The sequence below is a fragment of the Semicossyphus pulcher genome, unplaced genomic scaffold (genome assembly GCF_022749685.1).
Source record: "Semicossyphus pulcher isolate SPU_LCO1_2020_fin unplaced genomic scaffold, fSemPul1.0.p SCAF_13, whole genome shotgun sequence".
Lineage (NCBI taxonomy): Eukaryota > Metazoa > Chordata > Actinopteri > Labriformes > Labridae > Semicossyphus > Semicossyphus pulcher.
Genome location: NW_027211637.1, coordinates 1,295,433 through 1,319,499, shown reverse-complemented (window position 1 = coordinate 1,319,499; position 24,067 = coordinate 1,295,433). Strand labels below are relative to the sequence as shown.

General features: G+C 50.5%; 1 protein-coding gene across 1 annotated transcript in view; it reads right to left on the bottom strand.

Annotated features, from left to right (window-relative positions):
* skia (v-ski avian sarcoma viral oncogene homolog a) overlaps positions 1 to 23,716 on the bottom strand; it is a 73,734-nt gene extending 50,018 nt beyond the window's left edge. The window contains exon 1 of the mRNA XM_069659876.1: positions 22,393 to 23,716. Coding sequence (XP_069515977.1) covers positions 22,393 to 23,298 — 906 coding nt within the window. The 5' untranslated portion in view covers positions 23,299 to 23,716. The remainder of the gene's footprint in view (positions 1 to 22,392) is intronic.
* Between the last annotated feature and the right edge of the window lie 351 nt (positions 23,717 to 24,067).

The window sequence follows — 24,067 nt, the reverse complement described above, 5'->3', positions numbered from 1 at the left end:
TAACTATAACATCTATTTATATTGAGCTTTATAATACAGCGAGGTGATGACCAAAACCTCCAGCAGAGCTCTGTAGCATGCACACTGTATATGCCTTAATAACCCTTACATAAGACCCTCAAACAATGGCGTAGCTCTGCCTCGGCCCGCTTTCTTTTTGTGTCCGAAGCAGAAGAATAGAAGGGAAAGAGAGAAAGGAGGGATTAGTGGGAGGGAGAGAGGCCGAGGCCCACATCTGGGTAATTGGGGATGACAGGCCTCGGATCATCCCTCCCCACAACAGAACCTCTGAAAGATGGAGAGGGGAGGTGGGGGGGTGACTGTGGGTGAGGGTTGCCCGGGCCCTGTGGAGTTAGTAATGAGGCACAGCGTAGCGGCAGCCTGGAGGAACGGCTGATAAACACCAGACTGGAGCTCTGTGCATTAACACTTGCTAATGCTCTTGTTGGGCCCAATGACATCACCATCCTCTATGAGCATGCATAACGTGCAGCACCGGGCAAAATGACCACGGTGCCAACGTTAGCTCCTTTTAAGCAGGTGTCTAGAAGGTATCCGCTGCTACTTGCAGTGTCACACTCCTCCCCTGCTCGAGGAGAGCCGTCCGTCTCGCTGCTGCTTTTAGTCGCTTTAGACTTTGGACAAACTTTACAGCACACAGCGGTTTGCTCGAGGTCTCACGCTGCAAAACCCAACATCCGATAGTTTCAGTTCTTCCTCATGACGATGTCCTAATCTGTTGCTTGTTTGACAAAGACCCCCCTGGTTCTGTTTCTGCAAATGTTCATGCACCTGTATTTCATTTGCAGAGGGCGAAATCACAAGAGACAAACAAAAAGCAACCTCCTCTGCACAATGCAGCATCGCAGTTGTCAGCCTACATCAGCTGTAGTACGTCGGGAAGAGGTGTAACTCCTGTGTCTGAGGAGATCTCTTGTGTCCCCCGTGACCAACGGAAGCTCCAAGAAGGCAGCAGCGACTTTACTAGCTAAATAAGTGAGCACTAATAGTCGACTTCTGCTGCAGGAAAGCATGCACAAATGTCGTCTTCCCACCTGCCCAGTGAAACATAACCCGTGGCAGAGTATTCACGCCCTGCGCTCCACGCTGGCTCACCTCCAGCTGCAGGTCGGCAGGTTAAACTGAACCCTGAAGACTCCTCAGGCACGACGGTTCAGCCTTCAGTAACACACTTTCTTTACTGAGGCTTCCTAGAAGAGTTATTTTTAAAGGTCAGATGCAATAACGCTGTGGTTTGATATCTACAATGAAAAAAAGAGGATTTCCCGTTTCATGCCAACTTTAACCCAGATATGTAAATCTTTCCTCCCGCCCGGCACAGCGAGGAGGCAGACAGTGCCACTCTCATTTAGTCTGCCGTGAAGCCGCTGTGAAATCGTTCAGTTCAGTTCCACTGAGGTAAGCATGCTGGGAGCCTGTGGGACCCTGTGTGTGTGCGCGTGTGTGTGTGTGTGTGTGTGTGTGCATGAAAGAGTGTGTTCAAGTCAACTGTGCAGCATGGGCGGTGAGGCACACTGTAATGCGGGGAGAAAAAGCAGAGAGCAAAAGAGAGCGAGAGAAGAATGGATGAGAGAGAGAGAGAGAGAGAGAGATGGGCCGAGCGGGGCGAGCGAGGGAGGGATGGATGGATGGGAAAGAGAACGAGAGAACAGAGAGATGCTCTGGTCAGGCACGCGATGCTTGGCTGGAATCAGGTCAGGCCCACATGAGGCCTCCCTCACACACACTCTGAGCAGAAAGGGTTCCACACAGCAGCAGAGGACACTTCTGCAGGGTCGCACCACATCACACGGTGCTGCACACAGCCATTTAAAGGGACAGTACAACATTTTGCCGCCTTACACAGAGTCAGGTTAGATTAGACAGACTGGAACAGGGCTGGGTATCAAGTAGGGATGGAAGACAAAATCAACACGGGGGAGACTTTCCTCCAACATTACGCTTGTTAAATAAATATTTGATTACTCATCGACACAAACAGCTCACGTTACCGTTAGCTGGGAATTCGTCTCTTTTATCAAACAGTTATGTCAGCTCGGTACTGAAGGGATGCTATCGCTAACAACAGCTAGCATGCAGTATCTTTCCACCTGATCCTAGCTAACTTTAGCTTAGACTAAATGTTTCACTGTTCTGTCTCTGATGCTCCTCGCTCCAACCGACACTGAGGGACCTACTTTCTTCAGCGTGGTACGAAGAGCTGCGAGGAGCTCCACTATTCACTGCCTCAGAGTTTACACATTATCTCTCATACAGCACACACACACACACACACACACACACACAGCGTGTTCCCTGGACGTCTCTGTTGTGTCTAAACTGAAGAAGCAGCTGAAATGTAAATCACTGTATTTGTATTGAAATGACAAATTATCCACAAACAGTCGAGTGTTTTGGGGTGTTTACTGCCTCACTCACACACACACACACACACACACACACACTGTTAGCGTGTGTTACAGTGGGTTGTGTAAGTGTGTGTTAGAGTGCGTTCTGTCCTCAGTGGAGCTGCTCAGACGTAAGCTGAGGAAATGTGACCCTCTGAGAGTGAAGCTAAAGTTAGCTGACACCCTGCTCTTACGCACAGACTCACACACACATATATAGACCGCTCTACTACTGCAACATGTCTGACAGCCGATCCCTGCTGCACCTTCCGACGCTCCACATTACCACCTCTTCACTCCTGGACGGCTAATTGTCGGCCCCTCCGCTCTCAGGTCTCCTGACAAGTGTGTGTCGCTCTGACCGCGAGTCAGACTTTAATTAAAGCCGTCTTCAAGCACTGACCCCCCCGTCGGCCCCTCGCCACCTTGCACCTCCATCTCGCTCTTTGACGGACAGCTGACCTCGAGCTGTCGCCTCACCTCAATGGAAACTCGAGCCGACAGCGGGCGAGCAGCGAGAGGCTGAGACTCGACTCATCGACAACTCTGATAAAGAAAATGCACCAAGCCTGCGACACCTGGTGAGAGAAGAGGCAGACTTTCCAGGTCGTCTAGTTTTCCTTAAACACAAACAAAAGACTTTCAAAGGCGCTGAACGTCTCAAATCCTCTTCAATTTGATCAAAACATGAGAAGCTGCTGAAGCAAGATAAAAATTAAGATTTAAATCACTTTAAATCATAAAAAGCGTTTAGCTAATTGGACCTGTCATCGACTGTTTGTGTGGAGAGCAGAGAGACGCTGGGATTTGATTCATCGACACGACCACGCCGTGGATGATGAAGTGAACCGTGTGGAGCAGCTTCTCTGCAGGTCGTCTGAACAAAAGTCTGAACAACATCAAAACTTTTTTTTTGGCTGCTTCCAGCTGAATTGTGGGACTTTTGTTTTCTCGTTTGGCTAATTTTGCAGCTTCTCTGGTTGATTCATCTGAAGCCTTTGTTGTGGCCCACCACTATTCTTTATTTGTTGAAGTCATTATTAGTCATCATCTTCTCGCCCTCAGATGTGACAAACTGTTGAGAAAGTCAACTTCGTCTGGGTGGAATTCATCTCCCGCCTTCACTTGTTGGAGATAAATGACAACAGATTCGGACTTCGCGGCTGCTTCGCTGCCGGAGCGCAGAGAACGTCTCACTTCATTAAAGCTAAGAAACATGAGCGGCGCGATGAGCGGATCTGGATTAGAGAACTACAGAATGTTCTGCAGGGTTTCCCATGCTAGATCTCCGTCTGCTTGTCGGTCTTGTTTCGGCCTGTGTGTGTCGTTTCACCGGTTTTCATTGTGTTCATTTTAAACTCAAAAAAGAGACTCACCTGTTTGATAAAGGTTTGACAATGAAACATTGAAAGCTCTGAGAAAAGAACGAGTTGGACGATTTAAAGGCGGACACATGCAGATGTTTTCATGTGTCTCAGGTCTTCTGTCTTCTTGTTTCTGTTTATCATAACTTAACCTTGACTTCTGTTTGGCCTCCTTTCTTTCTTTTTATCAGAGCATCTTTCTTTCTCTTTTGTCTGAAAGCACTTTGTTCCGTTTTTTAAAGGTGCTATGTAAATAGACTTTTACTCTCAGCTCTGTCTGCATCACATGTTTCATAAAGCAGCTTCCTGAGTCCGTCTGCGTGCTCATATCAGAGCACAAGCTACGTAGAAAAGGCCTGTTTGTTTCCAGCTTGATAATCCTCTGAATGTGCAGACACATCTGCGTATGTTTCACTCCAACAGTGGAATCAGAACAGCCTGAAACGTCTCACATCGGTCGCCTGCAGTGAGATCATTCTTAAAAGATGTTGGACACAGCTCTCAGCTTTTTATCCACCAAACGCAGGTAAACAGAGAGGACCTACTTTCTGAGCTTTGTCTGGTTGCTGCAGTGAAATATCTCTACATGTGCGTGTGTGTAAGTCTCTGTGTGTGAGTCATGCTAGCACGCAGCAGCATTAGCGTTGGAGTCACCCAAGCCCGGCCCACCAGCCAGCCAGCCAGGAAGCAGTCCTGCCCGCTCCCATTTAGTCCAAGAAAACTGCATTTGCTTAGCAACCACATTACCGCTCCAATCACAGCCGCAGCATTTGGGATAATGTAGGGGCCGGAGCGCTGCGCGGTACTGTGTGGAGGCGGTGCATTACACACACACACACACACACACACACACACACACTAGTCTGATGCCTCTCTCACTTAATGCTGCAGCTCTCTCCAAGCATGAAAGGAAGAGGGAGAGTAGGTTTTTTCTGCCTCGCCTTAATGCTCGAGCTGCTGCCGAGCCCTCTCTGAGAGGGGGGAGGGAGGGGGGAGGGAGGAGGGAGCGAGGGGGAGAGAAACACTGTCTGGCACCTTGAAACACACACTAAAGTGAATCCATTAGCGCTTTCCCCCTCCCTCTCTCTGGCATCGAGGTGTCCGACTGTCTGCAGCCCCCCCACATCCAACTAGTAGACTGAAATAGAAATTTCCATGGTAGCTAGCTAGCTATCGACCCACACACACACACACACACACACACACACAGAATATGACACATTTTATCCGTGCTCTCTAGGACCTCAGAGCTATTTCTGTAATGAACCGCCGGTCGCTGAACTTCAGGTTAGCCTCATTAACACTCTGAATGGGACTTTGCACGACGCGCCCAGCAGTCAACAATAAGTGGACCACGCTGCGTGTGTGTGTGTGTGTGTGTGTGTGTGTGTGTGTGTGTGTGTGTGTGTGTGTCAGGTATCTCTGCTGCTGTATACTCAGGTCACAGCATTATCAAGGGCAGAAAACAACATTAGCGCGGCTGCCGGCTCTGTCCTCACTATCACAGACGGCTGCTGAGGACTGAAGACGAGGCTCAAAGTTCATTAGCACTACTGTATGGAAACACACACACACACACACACACACACACAGAGCAAATAAAGGCCGGTCACAGCGGCTGAGCGGAGACGCAGCCGCCTACAGATTGTGTCTGGTATCAGTTTATGGCTCTGAGAGACGCTGATAGTCATGAGTTTGTTATTTCTGTTAAAGCACTGTCCCTGTTTGTCGCCGTCTCGCCTTTAAACTTGTTTGCTCTGCAGCACAATTACCTGAAGACTCATGTGACTGCAGGAATCCCCGACACACTCAGTCAGAGAGAGCAGGTCTCTGTTTCAGAGCCCCTGATTACAGCTGGACACATCTTTAACAAGTGTGCAATTTGGTCTGCATTAAAGTCTGCTCCCTGGGATGTGTACGTTGTGGACCTATACGACAGTAACGAGTATTTTCCCACCAGCCCGTCCTGCTTGCAACATGCACGGCCATCATGGGTTAGCACACGAGGAAGAGGAATGAGAGGAAGCCGACCACGTGGGGCCTTTTCAGCTCTGATGGAAAGCTTCCTTCCTGTTTCTCTCCGGCCTTTTCACCAGGTTTTATTTGTAACCTCCGATTCTGGCAGCTCCTCCTGGACCCTGCGTGTAGGCCTGCAGGCAGCCCCCCCCCTCGGCCTGGACACTGCTGTAGGTTTTGTTTTTGGTGTGTTTTTTTCGCTGCCTCGGGGTGCATCTTTGTGAGGGCAGAGCACAAAGAGGCCCTTCTGGTCGAGCGCAGGGAGCTGGGCAGCCTCAAAATCGAGCCTGCCGGCCAGCACACACTGGAGCTTTCCACTCCGGAGCCGGACATTTTGTTCCTCTGGTGAACTCTGGGAGAGGCTGAGCGACTGAGAGTGAGCCACGGGTAGAGAAGGAGAGTGAGAGGCTTCACTCCGGAGCCAAATCACATGACTTCCAGTGGTGAGGGAGGAGGGTCTGCTGGTCTGACACAGAGAGACACGAGCTTCCTTTAGCCAGCACTACAGGACATCTGATGGGACCACATTATATTACAGCTCGGGTCTGATTCTGGTCACACTCCTGTCACACTCTGTGCACTGCAGATGTTACAACACTTATTCTCAACATGTTTGCCGTTTGTCTGTGAGCTTTTCCAGTATCCGTGATGTTTATTGTTCAGGACAGTTATTGATTATGTGAGTCTTACTTTAGCTGAGCTGGTGAGTGCACGCCACAGAAAAGGCTTCACTGGATCAAGTGTCGAGCGGAGAAGTTCAAAAGTACGGCGTGGGATGAGGTCAAAAAAAGAAGAGCAGGGGACTTCTGTCTGTTCCTTTATGTCACACCAATACAGCAGCAACATCATTTATGTTTTTAATATCTTCTCGCTCGTGTTTCTTCCTGATAGAAATTATCTCCAAAGTGATGCAAACAAATCAGCCTTTTAAATCAGTGCGTGTCTCTGAATGTGTGACAGCTGATCAGCTCTCCTGGAGGCAGTCGCTGCTGCTGTAGTTTTTACCAGGACGAGAAAAAAGGCCTGCAGAAGTGAAAAGATAACACCAGAGCTGACACTCTGTGACAATAGTTTACAGACACTTGCTTCTGTTGCATAAGGAGAACCGAAGATGTTTCCGACAGCAGGGCGGAGGCGCCACAGGAAGTCGGTGTGGTGTTGAAACCAGAAGTCGCTGGCTGCCACGGCTCTGCGGTGCGAGTTCAGACTGACAGTCTGCAGGGTTGTTGTGGCCGACATGCCGACACTCTGCTCACCCCGGCTGTACGCAGAAAGGGGAAGTAGGAGGCCCTGGCCGTGCAGCAGGTGAACATGTGACGCTGCGCGGCTCCGCTTGTTCACATGTGCTGTGTTTTCATTTTGCACAAAAAGGCCGTCCCTCGGCTTCTGGCTATTGTGCACCGACAGTCACCCCACACGGTTCACATGACGAGGGGGAGGGGGCTTCCATTGGAGCAAACTCTGGTATCAGCAACCTCTCTGACCCCCACTGATGAACTGTAGGCCAGGCAAGGAACAACAGGACCCCCCCACCCCCAGCTGAAAACATTTACACAACCACAGAGACCCTCGCTCGCTCGCTCACACGGGCTCATGCTGGTGCAAGAGTTGGAATATACAAAGGTTTTATTCTTTATCTGCTCCTGCTTTTTATTTGTGACTTCTGAAAGTGGGACAGACTTTACAGGTACGAACGTCTTGCTCTGTTTGGATTCATCTCCAGCCCAAACATCCGATTCAACAGATGATTCAGGAACCAGAAACAGGCTTCACGCTCCGTTTCACTCCAACTACATCTCACAAAACCACCAGAAGCAAGAAGACAAGATGCCACAAATGCATCTTAAAAAGGAACATTAAATTGACTTTATAACGTCAGACTCGTGTTACTTCCTGTCCACCATCTCTCCCCCTCTCTCTCTCTCTCTCTCTCTCTCTCTCTCTCTTAGCCAGGTTTCTTTCTCCTCTGGCCGAGGGAAGGCTAATGGACACATTAGCCGCCGGCTCGTCCCTGCGCGGCGATTAGGTGGCTGTGAGGTCATCGCTTCACTTCTGCTCCCATCCACATCAGGGATCTATCATTTCATTACTGCTGCCGGGGAGGAGGCATCCATCTATCCCTTCTTCAATTCGCCCATGCATCCGTCTTTTTCACTGCTGCTTCTGTTCAACGTCCACACGGAGCACGACGGCTTGAAGAAACAGGGCGGAAACCAGATTTTACTGCATGATTTAGATCTGAATTTAAGAGGACATAAAGTCTGACAATGAGCTTTTATAACGTTTAATTGGGATCATTCAAGCTTGATTAAATATTATATTACACATTATGATAAACCTAATATCCTCCCTCTCTCCACCTGCAAGCCTCATCACGGAGCATGAAGCTTCTGCTTTTTCCTGAGCGTCAGAATAACTTCTGCTTTGTTTGGTTTGATCTGGTTTTGCGGGCGGTTTGCATTAAACTGGCAGCATGAACCGTGCTGAGCTTCAGATTCTCTGCTGTGCAGATTTTAGTCGGTAAAATACGACAAACTGATCAGTCCCGTCAGATTGGAACGGTCGATTTCCTGGTAAACTTTGCACTCTTTCACACAGGCCGGGTTGTTCTTGGTTTCGGACAGTTATCGATCATCTTTGACCAACGTTAGCTTAGCTTAAGAGTAGCTCTGAGTAGCCTGGCACTGCTGCAAGCAGTACAGAAGGCGGTATTGCTTATTAGGTTAGATGCCGAGCTGAGAGCTAAAAGTGTACGGTGTGGGATGAGGTCCAAATAAAGTAGAGCAGGTGTACTTTGCTATTTCCTTTATGTTCTTCTTACTTCTTTATGTTCGGTATCCTGAATCCTTTGTGGACCGATGGCAGACCTGCAGGACGCACGCAGCCGTTTAGGCTTTGAGGTGGTGGCTCACAGACTCGACAGTCGAAGGCTCCTAGCTGACGAATCTGAAGGACATCCAGGACTCTGCAGCGCTTCTCTTCCATCTGAAGCTTTAAACTTGGATCCTTCTGTTGTACGTTGTTCTGATTCAAAGGCCTCCGTACACGCACACAGCGTGAAATCACTCCAGGTGTGTGTGTGACGGAGAACACGCCTGTGCACTCTCAGCTGTGTGTGTGTGTGTGTGTGTGTGCGTCTGCTGGACCTGAGATGTATTGATTGCTGCAGGAAGTGGAATCTGATGTTTCACAGCACTTCCTGAGCTGGATGCCTTCGCCAAGGGTGGGGGGGGGGGTCTGGCAGGGTGGTGGAGGGGAGGGGGTCTGACACAGGGGAAGTAGCCAGTTCATGAAAACATAAAAGGTCAACAGAGAGAGAGAAGAGGAGGGGAGAGACAGAGAGACATAACACCTCCGGCTCTGTCCTTGAGACGAGACTAAACACGGCCTCCCTCTCAGAACAAACTCTGCTCTGTGGAAAATCAAGCCTCGACAGCCTCCTCCGCCTCTGACCTGAAGTACCTCCATGGACCCAGATCGAGTTTAAATCTTGACAAGAGGACACACCTCAACCTGGCTGTAGAGCCACAAATGCATCTGTCACCAGGCGTGTGATTGGGTCCAACCTTCAGGACCAAATGTGATTCTGAAATCGCTTCTTAAAGGAGAGAAATCACATTTACATCCGGCCGTCAGCACGAAGCAGCTTTTTGTTCCTCTGATTCTAATCTTCATCACTGTGTCCCAGATTTTCACAGCATGCCAATCAGCCACCATGAAGTGGGTTTACTGTGCCACGGCTGGGCAACACCACTCTCATTCCACGACTCAGATTTGACTGCTTTTGCAGGATGTTTACGATGTGAAGTCTGCAGAATTCATGTTGTGATAATGTGCACAATTAAAGCTGATTGTCAGCTGAATGTGATGCTGACTGGCTGCAGCAGCGGTCTGCGTAGAGTCAGTCAGTAAACCAGGAATGACTTGATGACATGTTTCTGCAATTAAATGGATTATTTACGTCCATGCGCTCGCACGAGAAACAACTCTGTTACTGTTCTTCCCTGGAAGTAAAAAGATGCTTTCATTTGCTAAACTGTTCTGGTTCTGTGGGTCGCAGTGGTTAGCGCTGTCGCCTCACAGCTAGAAGGTTCCTGGTTTGATTCCCGGTTCAGACGTAGCTTCCTCCCACAGTCCAAAGACATGCTCGTCCACTGGTGACTCTGACCGTAGGTGTGAGTGTGAGCGTGACAGGTTGTCTGTCTCTGTGTGTCAGCCCTGTGAGTGACAGGTGACCTGTCCAGGTGTGACCCCGCCTCTCGCCCAATCGCCTGCTTCTGGGTAATAACCATAATAAACAGATCTGTCAGAGTGATCTGATCTGCTCCTTCATGGAAGGTGGTTGTATGTGTGAGACGTGCATCGTCGCTGTGATAACACTGGTGGGAAAACTGTGAATGATATGCAAACTGCAAGCGCTCACACACACACACACACACACACACACACACTAATACATACATACACACACTCACACACACGTCTGGCCTAATCCTCCACAGAGCCGTGCAGACACCCAGCAGCCGTGCCTGCAGAGAGGAAATTTAAGAAGGAGGGGAGGGGAGGGCGGGTGTCGTGGCGTGGCGAGGTTCAGCTGCAGCCCTGACCTCTGTGTGTGTGCACGTGTGTGTGTGTGTGTGTGTGTGTGTGTGTGTGTGTGTGTGTGTGAGAGAGAGAAGATAATTAAACAGGGCAGACAGATGAGCCCAGTGAGAAGGCTAGAGGTCACATGGGATAAGTCAGCATGTCCGACCCCTCCCCCTCCTGCTCACACACACACACACACACACACACGGTGACAGCAGACGTATATAGATGGCGGTGGGCTCTACACACACAGATGTCCTGCAGCTCAGTGTAGCTTTGGCAGCGCTTCTTTGAAGGAAGACGGCGGAGAATACCGTCTTTGTGCTCGCCGCGGGTCGGAGGCCGTTACACACTCCACACATTACCTTGTCTTAGAGATCTACAATTACATTAATTATACGCCGAGGGCTTCAAGAGGGCTATTGTCTGCCCCGCAGGAGTGGACCCAGTGTGTGTGTGCAGAGACGGGAGAGCCAAGAGTATGTGCAGAAATGTGTGTTCTGTACAATGAGACATGAACAGTGTGTGTGTGTGTGTGTGTGTGTGTGTGTGTGTGTGTGTGTGTGTGCAGGGGGAGGGTGAGGATGTGAAGTCAATGAAGGGGGGGTTGGTTGAAGCAGAGGAGCGAGTCTGGGCTGGTGGAGGCTTCCTGAACCTGAGAACTCGGGGTCTGTGCCAGCAGGACGGATCTCCTTTCAGAGTATTGTTTTATTTAGCGTCTTCGTGGCCGCCTCATCAGCGTGAGTGCGGCCGCGACCACTGCTGCAGCAGATCTGTGACCTGGAGGGGAGGGACGGCCCGGCCGCGCTGCAGGAAGCATGTTAACCACATTATAAGACTTTGTTTCCAACACTTCATTCCTGAGGAGTAAACTGAGCCTGCGGAGGCCTACCTACCCCTTTACTGCCTCACACACACACACACACACACACACACACACACACACACACACACACACACACACACACACAGACACACACACACACACCTTCCACCTCCACTTCCTGAGGAGCTGCAGCTGAGGTGTGGCTGCACTTCACTGACTCTGTTTCTGTTTCTGTCCTGAATAAAACAGTTGTGCTCTGACAGTCTGAACTTTTACCCTCCTCTGCAGTCTGAACTCACAGACTGGAACCAGCCTAAACCTGCCCTCTGCAGAGGTTTCACCTCGACCCAGTGATCTCACCCGCCAAACTTCCCATTAACACCACCATAACCGAGACCAAGTCATGACTAAGACCAGAGTGTATAAAGATCGAGACTTTCAGGGACTGAGACCCAACGAGGCCAGAGCGACAGCCACCATGTGTGGCACACGAACAAGTAAACGTGGAGAGCAAACATATCAGAGGGACGCTCACAGAGACGTCTACAGGAAACGATCAGAGTAAGTGGATTTAATAGGCGGGAACTTTCCTTCAATTCCATCAAAGGAAAAAGAAACCTCTTTAATCCACCTTTCATCATGTCCCACCTCCACCTCAACAAAGCCCTGATATAAAACCGTCACACACTCTCTTATTTGTGTGCTTAACTTTCTCTGCTAATGAACCATTTCAGCAGGAAGAGAATCAAACGGCTGTCTGCCTTCAGTGTTTAATCTTTACAGCTTTACTGAGGGACATAAACGCGTGGCCGAGCCTCAGACAGGGCAGCGGGTCCGGAGCTGCCTGTTCTCAGAAGAGGTGTATCCTCCCGGCAGTAAAGTGTGTGACAGCTCAGATCGTTCTATTCGTCCGCTCTGACTCATACTCACATCCGGCCGCTCTCAGTCGTGTTCACGCAGGTTTGGTTAATCTTAAACTGGATTAATCAGGAGGTGGACCGACCTGCCGTATTGATCCAACAAGACAACTTTGTGCTGAACTTTGACTGATTGTTAGAACGACAGACGTTTACAAGAAGAGGTCGGGTCAGGTGGAAACGATTCTGAAGGTCTTAGTCTCGTCTCGACTCAGGATTCTGTTTCAACTGTGGGTTGGATGCAAAACAGCTTCAAGTGCAAATAATAAGTTGCTTATGATAATCATCAGACAGTCACATATCTGATGATGAACACGTTATCTCAACGTTAGAGGACGTCAGCTCCGACATGAAGGCGACAGGCAGCTACAGATCATCGTCCTCAAAGTCTCGTGAACCGTTTTGGTACTTGATGTTTAATTTATCAGCTTTAGAGGTACGTGTTTGCATTAAAGGGTTAATTACTGTTTGAGATCATTTATACATGTTAACAAACCTGCTCTTTGTTGTTGCTGACGGCAGCAGCCATGACGCTTCCAGAAAAGATGAGCAAACAGACGTAAGAGGGAGGACGGAGGATGGAGGAGGGGGAGGCAAACAATGAGCGCTGGTCCATGACTCAGGCGCTTTGGGAGCACTGAGCATCCCTCAGTGGGGGGGGGTATCACCTCTATCTGTCCCACAATCACAGATCCACAGCTGATACCCACCACAAAGGAGGAGGTGACAATGGCTAGCCAGCGGACACATCGCCACCCCCACCCGCGCTCACACAACAATACCTCACAGAGCTCCTGGGAGCTGCCCTTCCACAAGGCTGAGGCCAAGCCAGAGTGACCCCCTGAACCACCCCCCCCTCCTCCACGAAGAGTCACTGCAAGGAAACAGAGCGCACAACAAAGAGGTTTCCCCGGACCCGACGGGCCGGACAACAACTGAAAGAACATCTCGAGCTCTTTGAGGCGCTCCTCAGTGTTTGTCTTCAGACCGGACGCCTGTTATCAGAGCTGAACACCGTTTCAAGAACTTAAAGCCCGTCGCCCACAGCATCAGAGCCCGTCGCCCACAGCATCAGAGCCCGTCGCCCACAGCATCAGAGCCCAACGCCCATCGCCCACAGCATCGCAGCCCGTCGCCCACAGCATCGCAGCCCGTCACCCGTCACCTCTCGCCCACAGCATCGCAGCCCGATGCCCACAGCATCAGAACCCGTCGCCCGTCACACCTCGCCCACAGCATCAGAACCCGTCGCCCGTCACACCTCGCCCACAGCATCAGAGCCTGTCGCCCGTCACACCTCGCCCACAGCATCAGAGCTCAAATGACACAGGTGAACGACTAAATGGCACACAGAGGAACCAAACGTCTCACCAGGACGGCTCTAAATATTTGCTGTGGGAGTTTAAACCCGGTCAGTCTTGGCTCTGATAGATTTGATTCGTGCCGTGCGCTCTGCCGGTAAAGACGAGCCAGATGGTAAAAACAGTGCAGGCCGACGCTGGCTGAGGTTAATCCTCTTTCTTTTTTAGCCGTGTAGATTATGCACCAAATAGCTGCAACAGTCGGGAATAGAACAAGTATATATACTTTAAATCACATTAAATAGATCCACACACATTTGGACAATAAAATCAGAGTCTTCGTGTTTCTGCTCAGTGTGAGCTCATTCCTCAGTTTTTATAAATGTGTAATATCTTTAAGCGTTTTGATTGAAGTAAAAATAGTGTCTATATTTGTGATTATTGTGATGTCATTACCTGGAGTATCTCCAGACGTCAGTCAGTGAAGTCTGAACAACATAAAGGCACAGCAGGTTTTCTTATTCTCTAACTTTTCATCATCAGACAACAGACACGCGCTGACGAAAAGACTGAACTATTCATCGCTTCAAATCAGAGGTGAGTGTACGACCAGCTGAGCTGGATATTTATAAATGTATGATTGTTGCTGCTGTTCCTCTTTAACATAAATATCTCTGAGTGCTATCAGCGTCCATCCACTCGACAGAGATCTCACAGAGCTGCTGAGTCGACTTGGCAGCGTCCTCCTCGGTGGAATCGTGCCAGTTCAATCAGAAATAAGATTAGCGGCTTATTATTAGCCTGAAAATCTCTCTCTGTCGCTACCTGTCCCGCTCCCAAACTCAAACAGGATCAGGACGAGGTGCCTGCAGAGGAAGCAGTCCAACAGTGTGCGAGTCTGTCCCGACAGTCTGGGGCGGAGCGGCGGCCTCTGACGGGACGGTACGGAGGGAATGTAGGCCAAGGCTGGTGGATGTGCTGCTGCACACTGCTGTGTGCATGCACGCAGATCTGTCTGCTGCTGTATTCATTATAAGACTAAGGAGGCATGCGGGGGCGGGATCTGGGTGCTGTGTGGATGTCTGTGCTCATGTATGTGTGTAGTTCGTAGTGTGTGTGTGTGTGTGTGTGTGTGTGTGTGTGGAGGGGGAGGAGGGGGAGCATCACTGTGGGAGACAGGCAGATGGGGATGGAAATGAGTAGGCAGTGAGCTCATGCTAATCTCCTCCTACAGCTGATCCAGGCACAAACAAGCACGCACACACACACACACACACACACACAACTGCAAATCACACAGTCAAGCAGCCCCTCGCCCAATCACACACCAAATGAGGCGCAGGATGCTGTTCTAATGTCCCCTGTCTCACACACACACGCTCTGCCAGGTAGAAATCTGAAACACATCCGAGAGCACCTTTCATCACGCAAACGTTCATTATATCACTGTGTGTGTGTGTGTGTGTGTGTGTGTGTGTGTGTGTGTGTGTGTGTGCGTGTGTGTGTGTGTGCCTCCCTCAGACAGCCATCTGCCCCCGTGGGAGCGACTCAGCAGCACGCGATTGGCCGTCAGCGCTTGAAGGGAGGCGAGGGGTGAGGTGGGTCACCTCTTTATTTGGGGAGGGAAAGGTCGTGTGGCGCTGGCTGCTCTCCCAAACACACGGCTGCACGGGGGGGGGGGGGGGGGGGGGGGGGGTGTAAATAGAGAGGGGAGGGGCAACTCCAGAGGCCAACAGTGCTGTCATATACAAAGAGCGCTCCTGGGCTGACGCAGCACAAAGTAAACCCCCCCACCAACCCCCCCAGTATCCCAGGTCATGATGATGCAACCGCCTGGCTGCGTGTTAACGCTGCGTCCTCACAGAGACACTGTGACGTCCGTCCTGCTGTTCACTCACACGTTATTTTAATCTCTGCAGCTTTGCTTTAACAATCAGGAAGTTTTTACTGACTAACATCTCGATACATCATCTGAGTAACCTGAGGAAACAGGAGGGTTCACTCGTTAGAGTTTACGTCTGCTGCTAACGACGTTAGCCCAGTGTTAGCCCAGGATTCCTTCAGTGGTCGTTGTTCGGAAGGTTTCTACGAGGAGCTGAATTACCTGCAGAGGTCTCGTCCTGGTCTCCGTCACTGAAGCAGCTGAAAACTGAATAATCTGCTTCTTTTAGGCAGGGCTTTGGGGGCTGCTAGCCTAGGCCGCTAACAACATGAGATCAGTAGGATGAGTGGTACTGAGATTAGATGTCAGATGCTGCATCTTTGTCAGCAGTAGGAGACAGAAGTTAAGCCCGGTTAGAGAGCAACACAAGCCCCCCCACGTCTACACAAACAGAAACATAACTGCTCTCACGTCTGCGATGCATACGGGTGGAGGAGCGGACCCATCCAGAACCAGCCTTTATACTCTCCCCCAGCCGTGGCGTCGAGGAGACATCTGCGTGTCTTCATGAAACACCTTTATAGCTTCTGTCTAAACGTTTCTTATTTTCGTCTCCACCTGCAGATCTCTGACGAACTGTGCGAACTTTAAAATTTGCTGTGGAAGTAACCGCGTGTAGCTTGAAGCGTTGTGCTGCTTAGGAAACAGAGAAACGCAGGAGTTCAGCGTGTTTCTGGCCTCGCATGGAGCATCGCCGCTCCGCCGGTGAAGGAGCTGCAGGGCGGGTTAGAGGAGGCGAAAGGTTAGAGGATGTGTAGTTAAGACAATAGCGGGGAATACAGCGCCATGTGTGTGGATGAATATTTCAAAGAGCCTCTCATTAAATAAACATAGTGGACCTCACCGCCTACGGTAACCTACCATCAATATTGAATGCTCACAAAAAAACCGACACAGTGTCGTTCAGGAGCCAGACGTCGAAGCGCAGCACCGCCTCTCCTCCACCTGCAGGAGGTCAGCGGGTTCCTGCTGCCGTGCCGCTCTGACAGTAATCCCTCTGAGACACGCTCAGGTCCTTCCAAGACTTAAGAATAGCCGCTGCTTGTTGCTTTCTCGCTTTATCGGCAGGCTATGAATATTCTGACGGGGATTTCAGTGAGTGGGAGGAAGTACTTTGTTTCCACGCATGCTCTCCCGGTTCGCTCAGAGCATTGCGTGCAGCAGCGCTTTCCCAGACAGCTTACATGCATGGCTGCCCGCAACTACGTGGACTACTTCTTTCTCCTCCATCTTTGAATGGATGGATGGTTTGTAGGTGGGAGGTGGCACAGGAGCTCCAGAGAGGTTTGTTCTCCTGCCCCTCGCCTCCTCCTCCACACACACTGACAGGAGGACACATCTACATGAAGCCACTGCTGATGGAGGCAGAGGCCGGTGGCTGAGGGGAGACGGGGGAGGGGAGGCCACATGATGACAGGGTGCTTAATCTTCTCCTCATTCATTTTCTCCTTCCTCCTTATGAAGGGCAGTAGTTAAAGTATAAAATAAAGAGCCAATAACTGATCACCTGCTTCATAGAGCCGTACTTATCTTCAGTGTGCTGCATTAGTGCTTTACGATAACCAAGGAGCCATCAGGCTCTCTGCATGCTTCAGAACATCCTCAGAGGTTACTAACAGGCAAAGACAAACACACACCAGGTGTTCGCAGCTCCGCCTGTAAAGTGTCGGTGAAGTCAGAATCTACAACAACACTCAGTGTTTTCTCCGTGTTTTCATCCCTGGTGAACAATCAAGCAGCAAGCAGGAAAATCCCCTTTTTGTTCGCACAACTTTGAAGGCTTTGAAATAAACAGCTCCTGGCACAGAGACACTCTGAATGAAAAGAATCACTGCACTTAATTCATTTTCCGCTGCTGCTTCAATGGCAGCCTTCTGAAATGTTCCAGACAGCACAACAAGCTGTGTAACCTGTGATGCTCCTCGCCTCCCTCTCCTCTCACTGCTCTGCTGTCTGCACGCACACACACACACGTGCACAGACACACACACACACGTGCACAGACACACACTCACACACACACACACACACACACACACACACACACGTTTAAAGGCACATCAAAAACAGCGCTGACTTTTCATCTCACAGCTGAATTGTTCCTCACTTTTTCTGTCGAGGAGCCTTGAAGCAAAGTCGAACATTTGTGTCCCAGAAAAGAGCAAAATAAATGTGTTTTTTTGCAGCTGATTTTCTGCGCAGTGGAAGACGAATAAAAGGAAGCGCGGCGGCATATGTGGAAAGTAATTAGCTGAAGTTTCAGCACACAAACTTAACTACTAATTAAATAGCCTCTTTTTAATTTACTTTAATTTGCATACTATTCAGACAGAGAGCGTTCTCAGTCCAAATCATTAGAAAGGTGTTCTCTGTGAGCGCGCTCCACGCCTGCAGGTCGACACAAATGTAGATTTATTGTCAGATTTTTGGCAGGAAAACGGGTCGTTTGTTTCGGAGCCAACGAGCCGCTGAGCTGCAGGACGACTGCTGTGTAGCTCAGGGAGAGACGGACTTCTCAGTCACACTTGACATAAAGACACTTGAATGTCAATGTGGCATTGATCTCAACGACCCTCAGTCATGCCTTGCAGGACGGACTCACAGTCCTCCATTACAGCTCAGACTGGCAGCCCGGCCCGGCCCGGCAGCAGAGCTCATTACACAGGGATAATTGAATTCCTGGCTTCCTCCTCCTCAAAGCACAGAGGAGAATTCTAAATTTGAGAACCATCGAGACAGAAAAAGCGGCGTTGAATCTGAAACAAAACGAAGCTCTGCAGCCAAACAGAGCGAAATATTCCCGGGCAGCCATTAACATGCACAGATACCAGCTGCTGTCCCGTCCACCGGGCGGACATGGCTGGCTGTCAGCAGGCTGAGCCAACTCTGCGCCTTGCATACGAAACAGGACATGGGCCTATATCCCCTTGGGGAGTTCACTTCCTCTGAGCCGAGCCCCCTCCTCCCCCCTCCTGAAACAAGCGGCCCCTTCAGCTGGAGGCCAGATATCCCGAGCGGCTCCTCGGGGTGGGGGTGGATGTGGAAGTAAAAGGGGAAGTTTTGGCTCCTGCATGTTCGAGAGGCCAAATATTCCAGAGCAAGACTTTCAAACCAAAACACATCAGGTTTGCGAGCTGCTTCCTGCTCAGGACGTAATAGCTCCATGCTGTATGTGAAGTCTGTCCGTGCGAGCCCGCCGGAGGAAGCATGGAGGCAGCAGCGTGCAGGAATGTGCAGGGTGTCAGCAGCACAGGAACACAACATATGTGGAGCATTCACACAAAATGGCTTCTGCACATGCTTAATCCTTCTGACTGGATCACACACGTCTGGGGGGAGGCATTCGTGATGCGTTCATGTGCTGATTTATTTTCACAATTTAAAGAATAATTCACTAAAAAATGTCTTCAGTTTGTTTTCTTCTGCAACCAGCAGCCGAACGACACAGACGACACAGACGCTTCATTCAGGACGAATGATTCAGCTGCAGATTTACACATTGCAGAGTGTGTATGAAATCTCCTGTAATGTAAACACAGAGCGCCTGTCTGCCTGCCTGTCTGTCTTCCTGCCTGTCTGCCTGCCTGTCTGCCTGTCTGCCTCTCATGTACGAGCCTTCATCTGTAAAAGAAGCTGCTGTTAGCGAGTGAGACTGAACAGTCTCCTCGCCCTCGAGGAAGGCACCAAAAGAAGCAAAGTGTGACGTAAACTTGCTGGTTTTGAATCGAGCGTGAGTCAAGCCTGAGCAGCTTGACTGTTAGCACCACCCTCCTCCGCCCCCCGCCATCCGTCCTCTGTGCCCGACTCTCTGTTTCATATCTGCCTTAAACAGACGGATTGAGCAGAAATCACATCATCTTGAGGGCGAATTATAAAGTTAGCGACATTCTAAATCTGCAGCCGCAATCCTTATCTAAACATCCTGATGCGGAAAGCCGCTGATTATGTGTGCCACCCACATGTGCAGCAGCCAGAAACCAGAGGCCTCGCAGCCAGCCGCTGGCAGGAGCCGCCCGCGGAGGAGGGCTCCACACCCTGCACATAAACTCATTTCAACAATTCAATCGCTCGCTGCGTTTCTGTTTACAATCAGCTGCGGCTCACATCCCCTCAGATAAGAACTCAGAATGAACTTTTACTGCAAACTCACACTGCAGGCTCGCAGCAGAGAGCTGTTCTCCTTAAAGCGATCAGTGATTCAGATACGAGCATCGTGTGCGCGTCTCAGAAGGAAGCTCTCAGAAGAGCGTCTGCGAGGAGGGAAGTGTGGCAATATGACTTCCTGTGTCTGTCTGCATGCGAGACTGCTGCTAACACTTCTGTAAGGCCTCATTAATATTCACAGAGTCGTCCGGTTCCTGCGCTGACAGCACGCACATGATGGCGTTTTCTTGTGCGCCGAGAGGTAGAAGGCAGCAGCCTGGCGCTTCTGCTCACATCCTGCAGGAACATTTCAAAGTGCCCCTGCTCGGCTGAAACGCGCTGACAAAGAGCCGTAAATGTAGAAATATTCCTGAACTCCTACCCGGCGTGTACGCGCTCATTAGCCTTTCTTGAAACGGGGTACTTGAGCGAGAAAAAAGAGGAGTCGAATTAAAAAGCGGGCTGAAATGAGCCTGGGGCTTAACACTTGGGTGCCCCGTCGGCACTTATAAAAATAGAAGAGGCCCCTGGAAGTGGGGGTCCTCGAGGTGTGCCCACTCGAGCCTGAATGAAAGTGTGTGCCAGGAGTGGGTATTCACCATGCATGGCAGGACTTTGGCTCTCGTCAGGACTTCAAGGGTCTCCCTGATTTCTCTTTCTTTGGAGGATTTGTGTGAAAGGAGCTTCAGTGGTCGGCTGCAGGGACGTGTAAACACTTTCTGAGCCTCGTCAACACGAGCTCTTCTGATACCGATACCAGTTTCACAAATGTCTCGTCATTTATTATCCATAAATATAATACATGTCTTCTTCCCCGCCTGCGCCGCCAGCCGCTCTGTGCAGCCACCATGGAGGTGTTACAGGATGTCCGCTAACTAGAGCAGCAAAGAAGAACTGACGTCTGGTCGTGTTTGACGTTTGGACAGCAAACAGCACGATGCGAGCAGAGTGAGACGTTAGTTTGAGCAACACTCAATAAAGATGTTTAACATTTATAATCAGGATTGCAAACACAGCACACAGGGAGGGGCTGCTGCTAACGTTAGCTTAGCTTGTTTGAAAACAAACTGACGCAGTCATTTCAACCAGTAAAAATGCAGAATGTACCTGTGACTCGTGCAGGGTCAGAAGTATGTTAGCTGTTAGCGCTACGCCTCGCACAGTTATTGGATCTGTAAGTCCAACTAAACTGTAGGTAAGCTGGGGTGTGTGTGTGTGTGTGTGTGTATGTGTATGTGTGTGTGTGTGTGTGTGTGTATGTGTGTGTGTGTGTGTGTGTGTCAGAGGTGGGTTGCTGGCCCGTGGTAGGTGGATGTTTGTGGGTGGGGGTGGTGGGTCTGATGTTTGCTGAATGCTCCCCTTTGTTGGGATCATATTATGTTTCCACCACAATACTTCTAAACCCTGCTTCATCAACTCCATTCATGTGTAACAGTTCATGCAAATGGCTGCACTGGCCTTTTTTCTAGGGGGAGGGGCGGGGGGTGGGATCCCTTTTATCAGTCTACCACCCAACTCTGCAAACTCCTGCCTGCATGCACACCAAAGCACGGATTATAATCCAGCTGCTCATACAGACGTACAGTCAGAGGGAGGCGTGGGGAACCAGATACAGCGTCTGAACCAAGTCTGTCAATGATCATCCTCATTTTCACAAGTAACTGACTCATCTTTAAGATGTCAAAACAAACAAAGCTCCAAACTATTTCCAAAAGCACAAACTTCCTTCTTATTTTGTCCAACAGCCAACCGCAGCATCCAAAAACTCAATCATTTTCAGATTTGACAAAGAAAAGCAGCAAATTGTCGCATTAGAAGCTGAAAGATTTTGGACAATTCCGCCTGAAAAATAACTCAAAACAATAAATCAATCATCAGAATAGTTGCCTGTTAATTTTCGTTCAGTCAACCAATCGATAAATCGTCGCAACTTTAGTCTGAACTTCTTTATCTGGTCACACAGCCAACATGTGCACGGACGCTCCGATTCTGCAGATATTTCAGAGCGTTCGAGAGAATCAGAGGAAAACGATGGTAACACAGAAGATACGCACAGGAAGAGCGACACATGACAAGCAGACAGACACGACACAGAGCGTGTGTGACACATGAAGTCTGCAGAGCGCAAACATGAGCGCATCAACATGACGTCCAAATATCAAGAACCACACGGCGGCTGAATGTGTGCAGGAAATGTTTCATCTGAAGAAGTGAGTACGAGTGTTTCCCTCCCTTCTGTCTGAACACACACACACACACACACACTCCCCCTCCTCTGACTCTTGTTTCCCATTGAGCCATTTGTTGGTAAATGAGATTGTATTTACAGTGCAGGCTCATAAAGAGCAGCCTGAGAGGTAAATAATGGCTTTATGACCATCTGAGGTGTTCTGTTGTCACCGCGGGGTGAGGCTCAATTAGTGACAACATGTCAATGATGACCAAACACCTAGAGGCTCCTTATAGATACACACCTTTTACACAACTGACATCAGTGTGATAAGATGAAGATGCGTTCAGGGGAGTGAGTAAGGAGTCAGGATTAACCCTTTTATGTGTTCTCTAACTGGGACAAACTCAGTTCCTGGAGGGAATCCTCTCTGGGATTCACTTCCTCCAGCTGGAACTATTTCTGGAAGCATGCAGGGTGATTTTTCAGAGAGCCCCGAACACAGAGGGCCATGAGGTCCCACCAAGGGGCCACAGTGCACGGATCAGTGTAAGTGGGCTCAAGCTCTGTGCTGTCACAGGGAGGAAGAGGGGGCTAACATGCACTTTAAGCTGCTGCAAGCATAAACTGGGTCTTCAGGATGGGGGGGGATACACACGAACCACAAAGTACAGACAGAAGTAACAGAACCAGAGCAGCAGCCCGAGGACAGACTCACCCTGGACGAAGCTTTCCTCTTGTACTTGTTGGCGAAGTCAAACTTCTCCTTGATCTCGTCCAGGAGCTGCTCCAGGCGGGCCTTCTCCTCTTTCCCCGTGTAATCCTGGCCCAGGAGGATGTACGCCCTCCAGTTAGCCGAGTCGAAGCCCCAGTGGCAAGTCCTGTTCTCCTGCGCCTTGTGGCTGTGCACCACGAACTTGTGCGTCGGGTACATGAGTCTGCAGTCCATGCACTGGATGCACGCTGCGTTGGGGCTCGTGTACAGCTCCGGCACGAACAAGCCCTTGCACTTGCCGAAGCACTCGTGGTAGACTTTGAAGCTCCTCTCGGTGAGCTCCAGCTCCAGCGCGCCTCCGCTCAGCTCCTTCTTGCAGCGCGGCGGGTAGGCGCCTCCGTAGATCAGGGCGTTGCAGAGCCGCTCCGCGTCCGTCTTGGTGATGAGGCCGCAGGACGGCGCAGAGAAGGGCAGGATCCCCATGACTTTGAGGATCTCCAGCTGGTCCGCCGTGCACCGGGAGCAGTAGATGTGCAGCTCGTCGCACACCGAGTTGATCTGCTGCAGGCTGAAGTCCCGCAGCACCGTGTTGAGGATCTGCGGCAGGCACAGGCGCTTCTCCCCGCCGACCACGAAGCACGAGATGGTCTCGGCTTCCAGCACCGTCTCGCACCTCTCCGTGGAGCGGTCCGACGGGATGAAGAGCGGGCCAGGCATCACCGGCGGCGGCAGATGCTGCAGGACCGGCTCGGGCTCCTTGCCGTCCTTCTTGAAGAGGAGCTCATGTTGCCACCGGGCAGAGAACGCCGCCGGTCCGCCCAGAGAGCTCATAGAGCTGAGGTGAAACTGCTTCAGAGTTTGTTGCAGTCCCGGATGAGGCTGGAAGCTCTGCCGACTTACAGTCTCCATGTTTTTCCTGCAACTTTAAAAGCGTAAATCCTTCTTGGCGTCGACCGGGAATCACGAGTATCTATCCGTTCCTGAACCTGGTAAATCCACGGCGTCCCAGAAGTAACAGAAAAAGCGAAGCGCTTCATCAAACATCCAGTGAAAAAGTCCCAGATTACAGTTTTATTCCCGAGCCTACAGAGTGAACACCGGCCAGTCGCTCCCTGCAGCGGGGCGCAGACTGTCCATATCCGGAGGAAAACCCGGCTCTCCAAACTCCACACAAGCCCAAAGTTCCGTTTGTCGGATTCCAAAGAGAAGTAGGCGAAAATGAAACAAAAGCAGGAGTTGTGAGTCGATACAGCTCGATAAAAAAATCCTTATTTGCGGCTCTTTCCGCTGTCGAGGACTGCAGCAACCCGCTCCGTCTGCCCCCGCAGTTCACTCTGACTGTATGGAGATGAGAAGTCTGAGAGCCAGCCTCTCTCTCTCTCTCTCTCCCCCTCTCTCTCTCTCTCTCTCTCTCCCTCCCCCTCGCGCTCCGTCTAGGTCTCTCTCTCGCGCTCTCTCACGCGCCCCCTCCCTCTGTGTTTGTGTGTCTGGCTCAGTCATTGAATCCCAGCCAGGAATGTGAGTGACTCTGCAGGCAGGCTGGGCTCTTCCAGGAACAAGCCATCACCCCCTGCTGCCCTGCAGAGAGAGCGCAAGAAGAAGAGAAGGGAGAGGCTGCGTTCACGTCCCATGGGAAAAAGCAATAAACGTTCACTTTAAACTGGTTTCTGATGAATTC